This window comes from Spodoptera frugiperda, chromosome 28, assembly GCF_023101765.2.
Source record: "Spodoptera frugiperda isolate SF20-4 chromosome 28, AGI-APGP_CSIRO_Sfru_2.0, whole genome shotgun sequence".
Taxonomy (NCBI): domain Eukaryota; kingdom Metazoa; phylum Arthropoda; class Insecta; order Lepidoptera; family Noctuidae; genus Spodoptera; species Spodoptera frugiperda.
The window spans coordinates 10,273,244-10,289,566 of NC_064239.1; the positions used below are offsets into that span (position 1 = coordinate 10,273,244).

Below are 16,323 nucleotides of genomic sequence, written 5' to 3' on the forward strand. Positions count from 1 at the left end.
CTTCTTGCAGGATGATCCCAACGCCGCTGCCGATTCTGTCGCCGATGTGGTGCTACAGGGGATGGAGCTGTTCGTCCCATCCTCTCTGGTCCCTGTCGGTGGCAGGTATCGGCCCTGGTTTGATTCGTCTTCCAGAAAGGCCTCACGCAGGAAGCGTGAAGCCTATCGAGCCTGGGCCGATGCGGTGGTGGCACGGGATGTAAATACCAGCACTTTTAAAAAGGAGTATAACTTTGCTTCCAAGTCCTTCAAAAGAGTTATTGCAGGGGCTAAGTCTCAGTACATCGGTAGAATTGGCGAGAAGCTTGAACGCCTTCCTTCGGGAACTCGTGCGTTCTGGTCGCTCGCCAAAGCTATCGAAGGCAATTTCTGCAGGCCGTCATTTCCACCTCTGCACATGGGGGGGGATTCGTTGGCTCATGGCGCAAGGGATAAAGCCCAACTTTTGGGTAAAATCTTTGCGTCCAACTCGACACTGGATGACGGGGGCGTGGGCCGCCTGCCGTGCCGTGGTGTGGGTGGCATATGCCAGATATCCAATTCCACCAGCGTTCGGTACGTTTGGCGCTCCTGTCCCTTGATGTCCAAAAGTCGAGTGGGCCCGACGGGATTCCACCCCTTGTGTTAAAGATGTGCGCTCCGGAGTTGGCACCAGTTTTAACACGTCTTTTTCGGCTCTCTTACTTTTTAGGCGTAGTACCGAAATCCTGGAAGACGGCCTTGGTCCACGCGATCCCTAAAAAAGGCGATCGAACAAATCCGTCCAACTACAGACCGATAGCCATAACTTCCCTCTTCTCGAAAATAATGGAGTCCATTATTAACTGCCAGCTCTTGCGGTACCTAGAAGATCACCAACTACTCAATGACCGACAATACGGTTTTCGTAAAGGTCGGTCGGCTGGGGATCTTCTGGTTTACCTGACACACCGTTGGGCACAGGCGATCGAGTCTAAGGGGGAAGCGTTGGCAGTGAGCTTGGACGTGGCGAAAGCCTTCGACCGGGTTTGGCATAAAGCGCTTCTTTCGAAGCTTCCTTCCTATGGGCTTCCCGAGAAATTGTGCGAATGGGTCTCCTGCTTCCTTACAGACAGAAGCATTAAAGTCGTTGTCGACGGGGAATGCTCCGACTCTCTGTCTGTGAACGCAGGTGTCCCTCAAGGCTGCGTGCTATCACCTACCCTGTTCCTCATCCATATCAATGATATGTTGCAAATCAGCGGCATTCATTGTTATGCGGATGACAGTACAGGTGATGCCTATTATACCGGCCGCGCTAACATTTCTCGGGAAAACGTCATCGAAAGCCGAAACAGACTTGTGTCAGAAATCGAGACTTCTTTGCAGAGAATCTCAGATTGGGGTGAACTTAATCTGGTCCAGTTTAACCCTACTAAGACACAGGTCTGCGTGTTTACCGCTAAGAAACTACCGCTGGTCGTCTCACCTCAGTTTCAAAGTACCCCTCTGACTGCCTCAGCCGGTATTGGAATACTTGGCATCAACATTTCGAGCGACGTCCAGTTCCGTGGTCATCTGGAGGATAAGGCTAAATTAGCCTCGAAAAAGCTTGGTGTGCTCAACAGATCGAGGCAGTATTTCACTCCAGCCCATCGCCTGCTTCTATATAAGGCGCAAGTTCGGCCCCATATGGAATACTGCTCTCATCTTTGGGCGGGGGCACCCCAGTACCAGCTTCATCCTCTGGACCGCGTTCAGCGGCGTGCGGTTCGGATTGTTGAGTGTCAGGAAGTTTCAAACCGACTTGACACTTTGGCAATGCGTAGAGATGTAGCTTCATTGTGCATTTTCTATCGCTTATACCACGGGGAGTGCTCTGAGGAATTGTTTGGTCTTATTCCTGCCGCTTCTTTTCGCCATCGACCCACACGACAGCATTTCCATCCCCACCATATAGATGGTTGGCAGGCCACAACTGTGCGCTTCTCGCGCAACTTTCTGCCTCGCACAGCAAAACTGTGGAATGAGCTGTCGTCGGCGGTATTTCCGAACCGATACGACCTTCAAACCTTCAAGAAAAGAGCATACTCCTTTTTAAAAAACAAAGGCCGGCAACGCACCTGTGACTCCTCTGGTGTTGCGGGTGTCCATGGGCGGCGCTGATCGCTTACCATCAGGTGACTCGTTTGCTCGTTTGCCTCCTATTCCATAAAAAAAAAAAAAAAAAAAAAAAAAAAAGCAGTGGACGTTTAGTGGCTGATATGATGATTTGAGATCAGAGGTTAAAGATCGTTAATCGATGATATAGTCTTCATATCGAGACATAATTATGTTAATAAATTTGGGGAGGTCTTTCCTTCTCGGGTTTGACCGTATTAATTATGTTAATAATATAATCCTTATTTTTAAATGTTATTTTATAAGTAATATTTAAAAATCTATTTTTAGAGAAATTTAAATAATTATATGGGGGATAATAAATACGTCTATGTTACTGAACAGTTCAATTTTCTACTAAACATACTCCTTTTTCACATTACTAGGCAAGTATAACAATATAGGAGGTAAGAAATAAGTTTTGTAACACAGTACCCGCACACGGTACCCGCACTCCCAAACTGTCAGGGCCAATACGCCAGCCGTTTCTGAGGCGTACACTTAATAGAATTGAAACGGACGTAGCTCTCAACTACTTCCACCAATTTCTGTGCCGTCACCAACTATGTAGGTGGTAAGTGAAAGTTAACTGCAAAACTGTAGTATTTTTTGTGTTTGAAATAATCGGAATTAATAACTCGTCAATTGTAGTTAGTGTCGTCAGTGATGGGTGAAAATAGTTAATACTATGTGGTTTTCAGTAATTAGAGATAAAAAAAATGCGCCATTCAGTCAACGATAATACTAGAAAAAGTTATGAATCTAATTAAATATACAATAGGCTAGTTTACTACTACTCAAATTCAATACTTTTTTCGAAACGTCAATAACTATGTTTTCTTTGAATTTTGTATGCAATAATGCATTGTGATGGCATCAGATATTTAAATCTAATAGCACACAATCATATTTCTAGAATAATTAAGTAGATTATTAAATCTATGAATGAAAGTGTGATTATTTTCGAACATTTAATTGTATTGGAAAATCAAAACAATTTATTTTTAACTAAGGAAACTACCCAATTTAGAACACAATCAAAAATCTCGAGACTCCATTTCTCTAATTTGTTTCACTTGATTGAACAACACAAACAATAATAATCCTTACTCCGTAATACACAAAAACTTAAATAAGATGATTAAGGAAAATGAAAATGGCTAAAAGTTTAAACGATTTTCAATATAGCTTTTCAATTGAAAATCGATGTGCTAATCGGCCCGACCTCTTCGACCACACCAATTAGTGAGAACAAGTCCCGCGACTTCATTAAGGAATTTGTTACAAGAACTTCTAATTTAGTCATTGGGGACTTTTGGACTTAAGTTAAAACTTATATTAGTGTCTTTATTTATTTAGTTTTATTATTGACTGCATTGCTGGGTGACTGGCTGCCGTGCAACGGATAGCGGTTTCGATTCACGCACAGAGCAACTCTTTGTGTGATCCATGAATTGATGTTTCGGTTTTAGGTGTTATGTATATGTGAAATTTTATGTTTGTGAATGCACCTACGGCACAAATGTTGTTTTTGTTAGTATGTGTATTATTTTTGTTATAAACCAGAATTATATTTCGATCATAAAATAGTTAAATCTGGTGTCTGGTTTTTACACTACCATACATAAGCGTTGGTGTTAATACACGTTGTATTACAGCAAGTCGAGCTTTGCTGAATATAATTTTATTCGACAGTACAGAATGTAAAGCATCATTGACACTATTTCCCGCTTTCACTCTCCTTTCAATGGCTATGGAATCCTTTCAGAGATATGGAAAGTGTGGGGAACCCCTCACACTTTTCATCTCTAAAATATCTTTATTTTTATCCAAGGTTAACTAACCACCTGGCATTGCCTGGCATTCCCTAATTACCTCATTCCTTTCTTTTCAGAAATAAGTTCTGTAACTACCACATTCCTTTCTTTTCAAAAATAAGAGACACTAAAGAAGTTCTTTGTAAAGATACAGTTGAAATCGTAGCAAATAACTTTTTAGAGTTGCATTCACTGCGATTCGAAGCGATCAAAGTTGATCAAGCGAAAAAATCGATTCCTATACGAGCGATTAACACTGGAAACAACTTCATTGGTGATTAATTAAAATAGTTCAATGAAATCCTTGTTGCAGAAAAGTTAGAGGATAGAATAGCTTCAGCTTTTCAATACTTTTATAGTTTCGTAATTACTGCACGTGTGCATTTAACTCGTGCATCTGACAGGCTGATACTGATTTCTAGTTCTCATATTTGTGCCGTTATCTCTATATCTGATTTCTATCAGAACTGGTTGTCTATTCTCACAGTGACTACACGGTTGGGTGAACTGCTGCTGTGCGACGTGTTGCGGTTTCGGTTCAAACGCCAGAAAAAAGTGATAATAGCATTTTTTTTTTAATATGACTATAAAGCCGTTGATTCTACGCCTTACTAGTCACCGGTCTTGCCGGTCTGCCGTTTCATGGTGCTTAAAGAAGTGAGGGAACAGAGAGTGCACCTGTGTTTGCGCACACACTTGTGTATTAAAAATATATTCTGCGACTACGCAGGGCTAGTCTAATTAGACAGACTGGGCACCGTGACCGAAATCGATCGGGAGATTTTATATACGGTACATACTCTCATTTAATAAATACCAGAAATTACTTTTATTTCATAATTGCACGTTTTGCAAGTGGTGTTCTAGGAACTCAAAATTACTATGAACGAAATTCAACCCATTCTCAGAATATATTATAATTTGCTCACAACTATAGAATATGATTTTACTATTGAATTAAATTACCCTTCAGTGTACTTGCATTATTATTAACTCAGTGCATTTTAGCATTTAAAAATCACACTAGTATTATAAATGTGAAAGTTTGTTTGTTTGGTTTTGTCCGTCAATCAAGTTGAAACTATAGAACGGATTTTGATGAAATTTAGTATAAAGACAGGATATGAGGTGATTTGGGTGATAGGATACTTCTTAATACAGGGGAACGCGGGTGAAGCCGCTGGCCGACGCTAGTTGGCTATATAATCATAACTTGGTAGTAGTCTTATATTAATATGGTTATTCTGAATAGATATTTTTTATCATCAAATATTTGATTACTAATAATTGTACGTTATGTTGGTGGTAAATGTCGATGCTATTAAGACTATACAACGGGTTGTTGGCTCCAATTAAGTAACGATAGAATCGCTTATATCATGTATTATTAGTTCGAGTATGTAACAAGGCAATTTTGAGCTTATAACCCTCTTATTTAATTTGGTATAACACGGAAGTTCTTAGTTAAATTGGTAGTAATTTGGTATTTTTTTGTCGTTTATTATTTTCAAGTCTTTTTTTATATATGGGTAAGGTTACCCTATAAAAGAAAAATAGTTTTAATTGAGTTTATTTAGTAATATATAGTATTAAATTAATTAGTTTGTTATCGATTTACACACTTAACTGTTTGACGAGGGACTCGACTAGCTTCAAGCCATGCTAGAGGCTTATATTCATGAGCGGCATTCCGTGATACACGACGCGGCGACTGTCGCGCTGCTACTGTAGTCTGACTAGTCGAGTTTCTCATCAAACAGTAATTTAGTAAGTCTTACGAAAGTTATAATAAATTATAAGTATAGTATTATTTTAGCTAACATTGATATAACCTAAAACCAAGCCATGTACGTCTAGAAATTCTTACCTCTTGGCTAAGATTTTCGAAATCGAAACGTCAATCAATCTATCAACGCAAATCAAACTGAGGGCTCCGAATAGAAGTTGTAGCATTCACTAAATCCAATCTTCAAAATTTCATACAACAGAATGGTCAAATACATTCCGGATGGGCGGAAAACTTTTTCACAGAACATAAAATCAAATGCAAACAAGGCACCGTTTATGCTTTCAGATGTCAACCCACAAAGGGTAATGCATTCCCCTCTTGTATAAGAATGGGGAGTAGGGAAGGAATCGTAATGCATGCGATCTGCAGCTACGAAGGTATATTTTAAATGTATTTGGTTCAAGCACAATACGAGTTGAGGGGATTTTATTATACAAGGCAAGAGTCTGCAAACACAGATGCTTTGAATAGCGTTGCATTGTTTGTTATTATATATTTCTGTTGCGAATGCATTAGTCTGGATCTTCTTACAAGACATTTTTTGAATGGAAATAAAATGGGAACAAAGAACAATGTACGGTACAGTAACTGTTGTTGGCGAAGCGATAGATATATGTCTACGATTTTATTCTTCAGGCGTCTATAGGCAACAAGAGCTGCGTGATAAGTGTATATTTGGTGAGATGAAATTATTAAGAAGTTTCTTTTAAAAAAATATCCGCCGGCAATTTTGTAATATTCCTAAACCCTTCTCCTAAGTCTGAAAATCAAATTACTTAAATAAAATTAAAATTATTAATTAAATTTAGAGTGAATAGGTTGTAAACAGTAGCTATGTTTTTGACTTATCGATAAATTTCCTTTATTATATTATCAATGAACACTGATAGGTATCGAATTAAATCAATGGCGTGAAGTCATTTACCACCTGGTTAATGAAATAAGGATATTAATTAACCGATTATTCTTATCACCATAATACTCGAGTCTAGGTATAATTTTGTCAGTAGATAGCATTTCTTTGAAATTACATACGTCATATTTATCAATCGGACGATTCTTTTAAATTCCCTAGATAATGCATTTTCATAATATGGGCACAGCTAAGTAGTGTTTAAGCCGCTTAACTTCAAATATGGTAGATACCTACTATTTTAAACCTATGTAAGTGGCCGAACTTATGTTTTTTTTAGCGTTGATAAGTCTGCATTTGGCCACAAACCGGTTACTGCCAGAACGGCGAAGCGAAGATGTGACATGATTTTCCTCAATATGTATAAAATTTTGTTCTTTGCCAGTGACTGACTTTAGTTCCACACAATCTAGGATGTCGGAGCTGTAGACTACCTAGTGGATTTACCAGGGCTCCGGCTCAAAAAGCAGGTTGTATTTATTCAGTAAGAGTTTGAAATTCCCTCTCGCTTCGCCCGAAGCGGGAGAAATCATTGGAAGAATTTCCGACTCAGACTCTTACTTATTAAAAACTACCCCGTTCCTTCTCTTAGTTTCAGCCAGAGCCCTGGTAACCTGTTACATCGTCCGAAACTCCGGAGTTCTAATATCACATTTGATTTGCATTTTGTTTCATTGTGTAATGAACATTTTTATTTACAGGAAAACACAGACAATAACTTTTTTTTAGCATATAGGTAGGTATATATCAGATTTGTGATATATAAAGAAGTAACATATCGGTCTTCGATCTAAAGTTGCCGTTACAATCAATATTTTTAGCCTTATAGCGAGATAATGATTTTTTATCAATGACTGATGACGTCAATCATTCATAAATTATTATCATAATCTGTTTTGAATGAAATGATTGAAATCAAGTCATATGATTGTTATTAGTACTAGAACGTGCATTATAATGATAAATAATAAAAAAAACATTGATAAATAAATATGTTCATTGTTGTTGAAACAGGTATTAGCTGGTAATTGATCCATAATTTGTAACGTGCCTAGCGAGTCTTTTTAAAAAGGCCAATGCCCGTTTTAAAAAACTCTTAAATTTTAAGAAACTCCTGTTTTGTTTTTATTTCAGGTGGGAAAATCATTCAATGTCTTCTGCCTAATGCCAGTGTCAGACAAAAAACCACCCCGTTCCTACTCTTGATTTTCGAGCCGGAGCCCCGGTAGTCCGCAGCTCTGAATAAGGCATCAGGCCCACTGGGCCTGATGCCTTATATGCCCATCTATGGTGGTTTGATGTTTGTTGTTAATTTCTATAAGTTGTATATACTTCTATAAGTATTAATAAACATTTCATTTATGTGGATAGGCGAATTAAAATGAAACAAAAAATATCTTTCATTAATGCGTTTATTTCTCATTGACACAATACAAATCATACGTATAACTAAAGTCGTATAAATGTATGTACATTAATAAATTATTTGACCTAATACATCAGTAGTGTGCTTTGTTGATATCACAATCAATCTTTCTTTGTTATCTTTTGTCAAAGTTAATACTTAGTAGGCAATAATAATAATCGGACGTGGAAGAATACCTAGAGATAAAAATCTAAATATTTAATGAAAACAACATTATCTTTGTTGTCAAGTCTCCTAGATTTACATACATAGTTTACACACACACTTACTATATTAATAATAATATCTAATCAAGGTTTCCCAAAATATGTGTTGCCATCCAATGATAGGGCGCTAGCTTTCATTTCATTCATTTTTTAAAAAACGTTGCTCCTTATTACAATTTTCTCTTGTGTCGTGGGTGCGTTTACAAACATACAAGTTCACATACACATAACACTCAGACCCAAAACAATAATTTGTGGATCACACAAAGTGGGGAATCGAATTTACTACACGTTGCGCGGCAGCCGGTTGCCCAGCCACCGCGCCAACCGTGCAGTCAGCAAATTTTTAGTGGACCTTTTGTGTAAAAAGACGCACTAACCAACCGATCTGTATTTTATTTTTCATATTGGTATCGGTTTAATTGTCTGAAAGTGGGTCCTGAGTTTGGCAACTTGATTTATATAGGTCGTAGTCCAGACAACTTTGGGAACAACTGATCTAAGTCATTAACTAATGTGTAATGAACGCTCTAACTTTAACTTTAAATACACTTAAATATAGATTCATTTTACTTAAATATAATTAAGAACAAGGGTGAGTATTTAAAATTATTTTTAAGCATTATTCTATTTGTACCATTGTCATCTCAGAATAAAGATCCGTGATATTCTATCTGAACTGTTTTTCCTTAAACATATAAAGAATTGATATATTTAATCTACTTTAGAGATTACTAATAACTCCATAATTACTCTATTAGTCTGTAGGTACATTCTTCCGAATACGAGCACTGCTGTCACCATTGATTTCAACTTTGGCTGGCGGTTTATTAACTGAAAGAGAGAAAAATAAAGTTTTAATAACAAAATTATATTTAGGACATGTTTCACAATGTCTAGATAGCTGCTATGTATTAGATAACTTTGAATTAAGAACGTAATTTGTATGCACTGTCCCATAAGTTTATCGGGCACATATATGAAGGTGGTGAAACAGGCACTTAGTCTACAAAAACAAGAGAAGTTAAATCATTTGTAAAGTGGAAAAGTAAAATGTCGTCATCATTGTGATCATCAGCCCATGGTAGTCTGCTGATACATATGGCGAAACCTACTGCTACATGAGGTAAATAGTCAAAAATATTATTGTAAGTAGCAAATTACCTGAATCCATCAACAATTTGAAGAGAACTGATATCGGAGAGTCAATCAGTAAAACAAAGAAGAATGATACGGCCGCAGACAGTACGGTATATGACAGGAACTTAAATACCTGTAGACAAAAAAGATATTAGCCACAGAACCAAATTGCCTTTAAAGAAATAAACTTATGTAAATGAAACTTACGAAATTTTCGACCGAAAAGTAGAATGGAGACACCGCAGTGTTGTTTAAAGTGAACATGAGAGGGTAATGGAATAGGAACATCGCATAAGACAGGCGAGCTGGCAATCGCCATTCATCAAGCGATAGGAACCAATTTATAGGACCTGTAATAAAAAACAAATATGGAAATAATAGACACATACTGTCGGCGCATCACATACGCCTGTAGACGACACGGGCGGACGACACCGGGGAAGCGCGGGGTCGCGGTACTTAACGCGGCAGCGCTCGCGCCACGGCGCGGCCACTAAGCTCTCAGACGCGTTAGACTTCGGGCATTTCATAGTTCCAACTATAACTATTTGTAATTACGGTATTAAACCTATTTTATACAGTCCACTCTCTTTTATTAAGTCCCAACCGAGCCATCACATACAATAAAAAAATCACAAAAATAAGATCGAGGATAATAAATATGTTGAAGTTTCTCACCAGAATATCCATGAACGCAAGCAATGATCAGCCAACATATGGCAACTGCATAAACAGGTCTCATGAATGAGTTCATCAGATTGTCCACTAGTTGGTTATCCCAGTCGAACTGTTTGATTCTGTATTTGAAGTAGAAGATACCTCCTAGTATACCAGCAAAGCACGCCCAAAAGAAAACGGCTAGGAACTGAAAGTCAAATATGAATGAAGTAAGAAAAATGGCATTAGTATTGTGCGAACTGGTAGGGAGTGGAATTCTTTGTCGGAGTCTGTATTTCCTGATGGGTATAACCTGGGTGTCTTCAAAGCCCGAGTGAATAGTTTGCTTATGGGCAGACGTGCTACATCCTAGGCCGCATCATCACTTACCATCAGGCGAGACAGCGGCTACACGTCGACCCATCAAAAAGAAATATTTTGTATACATCGAACACACAAAGAATGCTATTATAATTATTTATCTTTGCGTATTTAATCTATATATTTAATAATAGTGAATGATTAATCAATCATTTATAAATCTTATTAAGTCGTAATCTAACTTACCCATGGCATCTGTAACCTGGTCTTGCGGTAGAGGTGAAGAACGTATCCAAATACCATCCCCACGAAGAATGGAGAAGCTCGAGCCAAAGTGTGGAAGTAATATTCAACTAAATAGTCCATCGTTTCTGCGAAACGGCTGAAATATGACCAAGTTTTACACTAGTGTTTGTTAAAACTGTTGGAAGTGTCTAAAGTGATGACGACTGTGGTGAGCGAATATGGTAAAAAAGCAGACTGTGAAAAAAGTTCGGTTCAGAAGCATACAAAGTAATTTAATTAAAACAACTTTAACAGTCTGGGCCCATTATTATTTTTGACTCAAATATTCCCGTTAAAACGGTTTTTTTTCGGTTGGGTGGTTTTTACTCTAAAGTGTCTAAAAGCGTCTAAAAGTCACATATCTAAGGACATTTTGGTTATCAAGACGTATCCAACGATATATCATTATATGCCTAAATCAGTTGTTTGGTTTAGAAAAAACGACGTGATAAAGAATATTACACTTATACATTCGGGTAAAAGCGGTTATTTGTAAATTTTTCTTACTTTGGCACGAGATTTCCAGCCTGTCGATTTATATTAAAACTATAAATGGTGGATCCTATCAACACTGCTGCTAGACCACCGATTAATCCCATCCAAGCTTGAAGTTTCTTTCCACTGAAGACCCAGATCAGGACTAAAGGTGACAGCACGTACAACTGGAAGTCTATGGCCATGTACCAGGAATGTGCGATACACTAAAACAATAAAAGAGAATGTAATACAACGTGCTCCCTTAGTCAGTAAGAGTCTGACACTCCCTCTCGCCTCGTCCAGGGTGGGAGAAGTCATTGGATGATTTTACCCCCTCAAAAAAAGTATCACTTTGTGCCCATCCAAAGTTATGTTAGATCGTAACAATTCATCATTCCTCTTTATTTTCCAAAGTGGACAATAAGATATAGGTAATATTCCATATCTTTTTTTTGCCTTGTGTTAAAAATCGAACATCAGGCAGACAATTAAATGAGCGTACAATTTTAACTAAGTATGAAAATAGATAAAGAATTAATCGAAATTGTGTACATTTGAAAACCATTGCTTAGCACCAGGCGAGTTAGTGGCCTAACGTTGAACTATCAAGTATAAAAAAATACTTACCATATTTCGTGGATGGACAAAGTTTTGAACATGAAGCAAGGTAGACCACCAATGTTCCCTGCAATTCTCTGTGTGTGCTATGACGGTGGACCAATGAGGACCATCGTACCATTGATTCAGGAATGAAGCCTGAACAAGTACAAGGGCAGCAAGCAATGGCGTCACCCGTATGTAACGCCCCAAGTAGAACCAGTGGAGATTCTTGAGAAACGTTACTAGAAAGGAAAAATCATTTTAACCAAACATTGCTTGGTTAATTAAATTACTTAACAGAAGAACAATTCCAAAAAAAAATTATCAAGCTCAGATTCAGGATTCAAGATTGTGAACTATATTAAGAGTTGCAGATGTAATATTTTTTTGAGACCTATTGAAGGTCTCAAGAATTGGTGCCCATTTTTCAAGGTCAACCGAATTTTAGTGTTATACGGAAATATTTTTAGTGGAACGATATTCAAGTCATATCTTTGAAAACAATTGGAAGGTAAATTATTTCTGATTTAAAAAATTGCTAATAAATATGGAGATAGTTGGAACTCGACTTACGTTGATTCATTTTTGCTGCGGTTGTGTAAACTAAAAGCACGCCTGCGAGAGTAAAGAATGTGTCTACAGTCATAGTGGCCGCAGTAATCCATAAAGCTTCAGCAGAAAACATCCACTGTAATCCAAATAAATATTATTTAATCAATTTCTTATTCCGTTCACAGTAATTATGTAGATAACGTAGTAACTAAATTCCGAAAATAGCGGATTTTTTTGTTTAATCTCATACACGTGTAATTATCGGAAATAAAGTTTTGCAATCTGATTATTTTATAAATCAAAGCAGATTAAGTTTTCATTCAATTAAAATTATTTAGACAAGAAGATGAAACTATTGAAGAACTTAATAGGTACTTACAATTTGTGCGTCAGCAGGGTTCGCTATGAACGATTCCGTACTGAACGTGTGTCCTATAATGACCCACAGCATGGCGAGAGTTCTGATCCCATCAATACATTGTAAGTTCCCACCACTGGAACTAAACGTTGTCAGTCGTTGCCCATTTGTGTAAAAAGAAAATGATCGACCAAGGGTACTCATTTGTTTTACATCTGTTAACAAAATGAAAATAGTTACTTTAAGAAAAATTCAAACTGCAATAGCGTTTTTTATGGATGTAAATGAACAGATAGATCACTTGGTGGTAAACAATTGGTGTTGTTCATAGACACCTAAAACATCAGAGGAGTTACAAGTGCCTTACTGGCCTATGCCTATTTCATTACAGGATCCAAAACAGTTATTCGTGTCTTTGACCCACGCGACTTCAGTGTTCCGGTGTTTTCATAGTTGCATCTACTGCAGATCTTGGCTTAAAGTTTTGGGAGCTAATTGTGGGCGTGTCCCAATAAAAAAAGTGCCGGCTTTTAGATGTAAGGGTTATGAGGATTGGGGTTTCGGGGATTGAGGAGATTGTGGAGGCGTAATTGGGTTTTACTACTAAGTTTAGGTAGGTTGAATATTTATTATTAAGAAAGTATATGAAAATTATAATATTCACTCACCTCTCTTCAGTATAAAACGATAGCAAACGTCGTAGCTTGTACTTATTATAGCAATAAATCCTATTACGGAAAATATTACTCTGAAAGAGGAAAAACCTGGTTTTAATATGAATTATTTATCAAATAATGAGCTTGAGGATTGAGTGGAATCTTCAGTAGTAAAAAGAATCAAAAGATGTTTGCTTGTAAGGATGCAATTATGTAGTTCTCTAAGTATAAAATTAAATAAATGTTTTGATAAAAATTAGCAACAAGTTAATGTTGTAGTAACTAAAAATATTATAATATGTCATTAATGACACTAAAATAAAATAGTCCGTAAAAACACCCGTGACCTATCTTAAAATGCAAACCGAAATTTAGACAAGAATGGATTACCTACGTATTTTGGTAAGAACTCAACTATTAATAAACGATTACGATTCAATGATAACAAAACTATTAAAACACAACTATGGATTAACTTACACGGCAGCCGTATCTGCAGGGGACCATGGTTTGTCATTGGGAATGCGACAATAATGTTCTGTGTAACGGAATCCTACGGCTGTGATGTTGAAGAGTAATAAAGATATTGCTTGCTGAGTTGTGCATGGTTTTGGGATGCACACAGCCAATCTGAACGTCATCCAAATAAGAGGGTTCGGAGGAGTCGTCCTGGAAACAACAAATTTCTTGAAATACAGTTGTGTTTCGTTGTGTGAGTGAGGTTACCGTAGGCCCAGTTACCTTTCCTAATCTTCTCAATCCCCCCAATTCGCTAACAGCCCTAAAATTCCAAATCCCCAAAAGGCCGGCAATGCACTTGTAACGCTTCTGCTGTTTCGGGTGTTTATGGGTGGCGGCGATTGCTTACCATCAGGTGATCCGTCCCTTCGTATACCGCGGCTTATACCACAAAAAATCCAACTTGTTTTAAAGTTGTAAACTAGTCCTCTGATTAGTTGACAATTTCTATCACGAACATCAGAAATTGAAGGCTAAGCTCTATTTTATTTAAAAGAAAGTTAATTTTTACATGTCACAGTGCTAAATTAAACTGAGCTCTATTTCATTTAAAAAAAGTATTTTTTTACGAGTATATGTCACAGTGCTAAAGTAAAACAGTTAGTAAATACTAACCTAGTATCATCCTCAAATTCTTCAAAATTTCCACTCAAGAGTTGTAATTCACTTCTTGTCTTATAGTATTCTTCTATCAACTTCATAGTATCATTGTCTACTTGCAAGGAGTATGGATCAAATTGTGAGTATATAGTATCTTGAGGGCGAGGTAAATGAAGTGTCTGATTGACTGGAACCAGGATTGAGCAGTATTTGCCCTCAATATGCATGTCTTCTAGTTGATGATCGATGCCCAAACATTGGTGGTAGTTTCCCATATCCACTGAATTTCCAGTTAATACTCCTCTTGGTGTTCTTATACCAGCGTCAGCAACTGTCAATAGAATTTTAAGTCAAAATTCAAAAATAGTTACCATAAAAGTATTTGTATAAAGTTTTATCACTAGAAAACTCTTGAGAAAAAGTAAAAGTCACAGGTGAGGATTTCAAATGGCACTAATAGACAAAAACTAGTCTCGCACTCCAGTTGTCTAACACTTTTTTAATATCTAACTACGTTTGTTTGTCCGTCAATCACGTTGAAACTACATATCGGATTTTGATGAAATTCAGTACTCAGACAGGCTATGAGGTAACTTGGGTGATACGATACTTTTTATCCCACTGGAACGCGGGTGACGCCGCTGGCAGAACTTAATAGTGAGCAATAAACTCATATAAACTTACATTGAAGCATCAACATGGGGTTACTTCTTATCGTCCTTATTTGCCGATGACACTCTTCTGCATCAATCACACTTTCATATAATTCTGAGTCAACTGCTGGAGTCTTTCTTCCAATCTCATTATAACCGAGCGCAAAAAAAGAACTTAAAAATAAAATTAATATTTGAATCTTGAGTGCCATTTTTGCACTTTTTTCCAGTAGCGCTTGGCTGCGCAGAGTAAATAATTAATAAATCGAGAAGATTTTTTAATTTATGTTATAATGTTTATGTAATCTAATCTAAAGTTTGATTATTATTTAATATTTCAATTCAACCATGTTATTAAATCTTTAAATTATATCGATAAGGTCACGGAAAGAGATTTGCGCTTACGTAGTGTCTTGAATGCTTAGCTTGGGATTAAGATACCTTTAGTAAATATGTGAATAAATTATCGATCCGGAGTTATAGGTACCCGGACGCGGATCCAGGCCATTTTTTTATTTGCGTATCTACAATTTTATTTTATTTTTGAATATTATATTCAGATTGAATCGTTCTGTAAATTTTATCCATTGGAATATTCAAATATTTGAAGTATGTGAAGTTCAAGATTTGGCACAATATTCATCTATCCTTAAAATTGTTAAGGTTTATCAGTTTATTCATGTCGTTTATAGTATGGTCAATTTGTGAAAAAACTAATTTTTCACTTTTTTCGGATGGATCTTTTGTAATGAAAAATGTTAAAAAATGTTTATTAAACTCTTATTAGGTTTATACTATTAATTAGGATTTGCACCTCTAGGATTTTTTGCAACCGTAGCTGCGTGCGAACTATCTAGCGGGTTTACCGGAGTTCCGGCTTGAAAAGCAGGAGTAGGAATGGAGTGGTTTTAGTCCGTAAGAGTCTAATACTCTTTCTCGGGAAGGCGGGAGTAGTCTTTGGATGATTTTCTCCCCCTTAAAATTTCTGTCAAAACATTTTCTGTTTTGTGGGTAGTGTGTCTCCTCCTTAACAAATTAATTAGTTTTCTTAAATACCTACTTAGATAAAAAGGTATTATGTAAAATTAAAATATTGATTGATTGACAAAATCTTTATCCTTGTTGCTGTGTGAATTTTTCGTCATAAATGACAACTGGATAACCCACCTGATGCTTTTCTAGTAGATGACATTTACCAAACACGCTATTGAATAATATTCTATGCTAACTAGAATA

General features: G+C 36.9%; 1 protein-coding gene across 1 annotated transcript; it reads right to left on the reverse strand.

Annotated features, from left to right (window-relative positions):
• Positions 1 to 8,031: 8,031 nt before the first annotated feature.
• Positions 8,032 to 15,310, reverse strand: LOC118265078 (nose resistant to fluoxetine protein 6-like). The gene is made up of 13 exons (XM_035577792.2): positions 15,119 to 15,310; positions 14,450 to 14,765; positions 13,796 to 13,984; positions 13,328 to 13,407; positions 12,681 to 12,874; positions 12,323 to 12,437; positions 11,777 to 11,991; positions 11,180 to 11,373; positions 10,634 to 10,769; positions 10,088 to 10,274; positions 9,617 to 9,759; positions 9,434 to 9,542; positions 8,032 to 9,103 (listed from the first exon to the last, which is right to left on the reverse strand). The coding sequence occupies exons 1-13, from the start codon at positions 15,297 to 15,299 to the stop codon at positions 9,027 to 9,029; spliced, it is 2,136 nt and encodes a 711-aa protein (XP_035433685.2). The 5' UTR covers positions 15,300 to 15,310; the 3' UTR covers positions 8,032 to 9,026.
• Between the last annotated feature and the right edge of the window lie 1,013 nt (positions 15,311 to 16,323).

Bases quoted from the DNA above. Each gene is read 5' to 3' on its own strand.
- LOC118265078 (XM_035577792.2), bottom strand. From the start codon at position 15,299: ATGGCACTCAAGATTCAAATATTAATTTTATTTTTAAGTTCTTTTTTT. The intron at 11,992-12,322 runs GTAAGTCGAGTT...TTTCCTTTCTAG, and splicing joins CGCAGCAAAAATGAATCAAC to TAACGTTTCTCAAGAATCTC. The intron at 11,374-11,776 runs GTAAGTATTTTT...TTATTGTTTTAG, and splicing joins TTGTCCATCCACGAAATATG to TGTATCGCACATTCCTGGTA.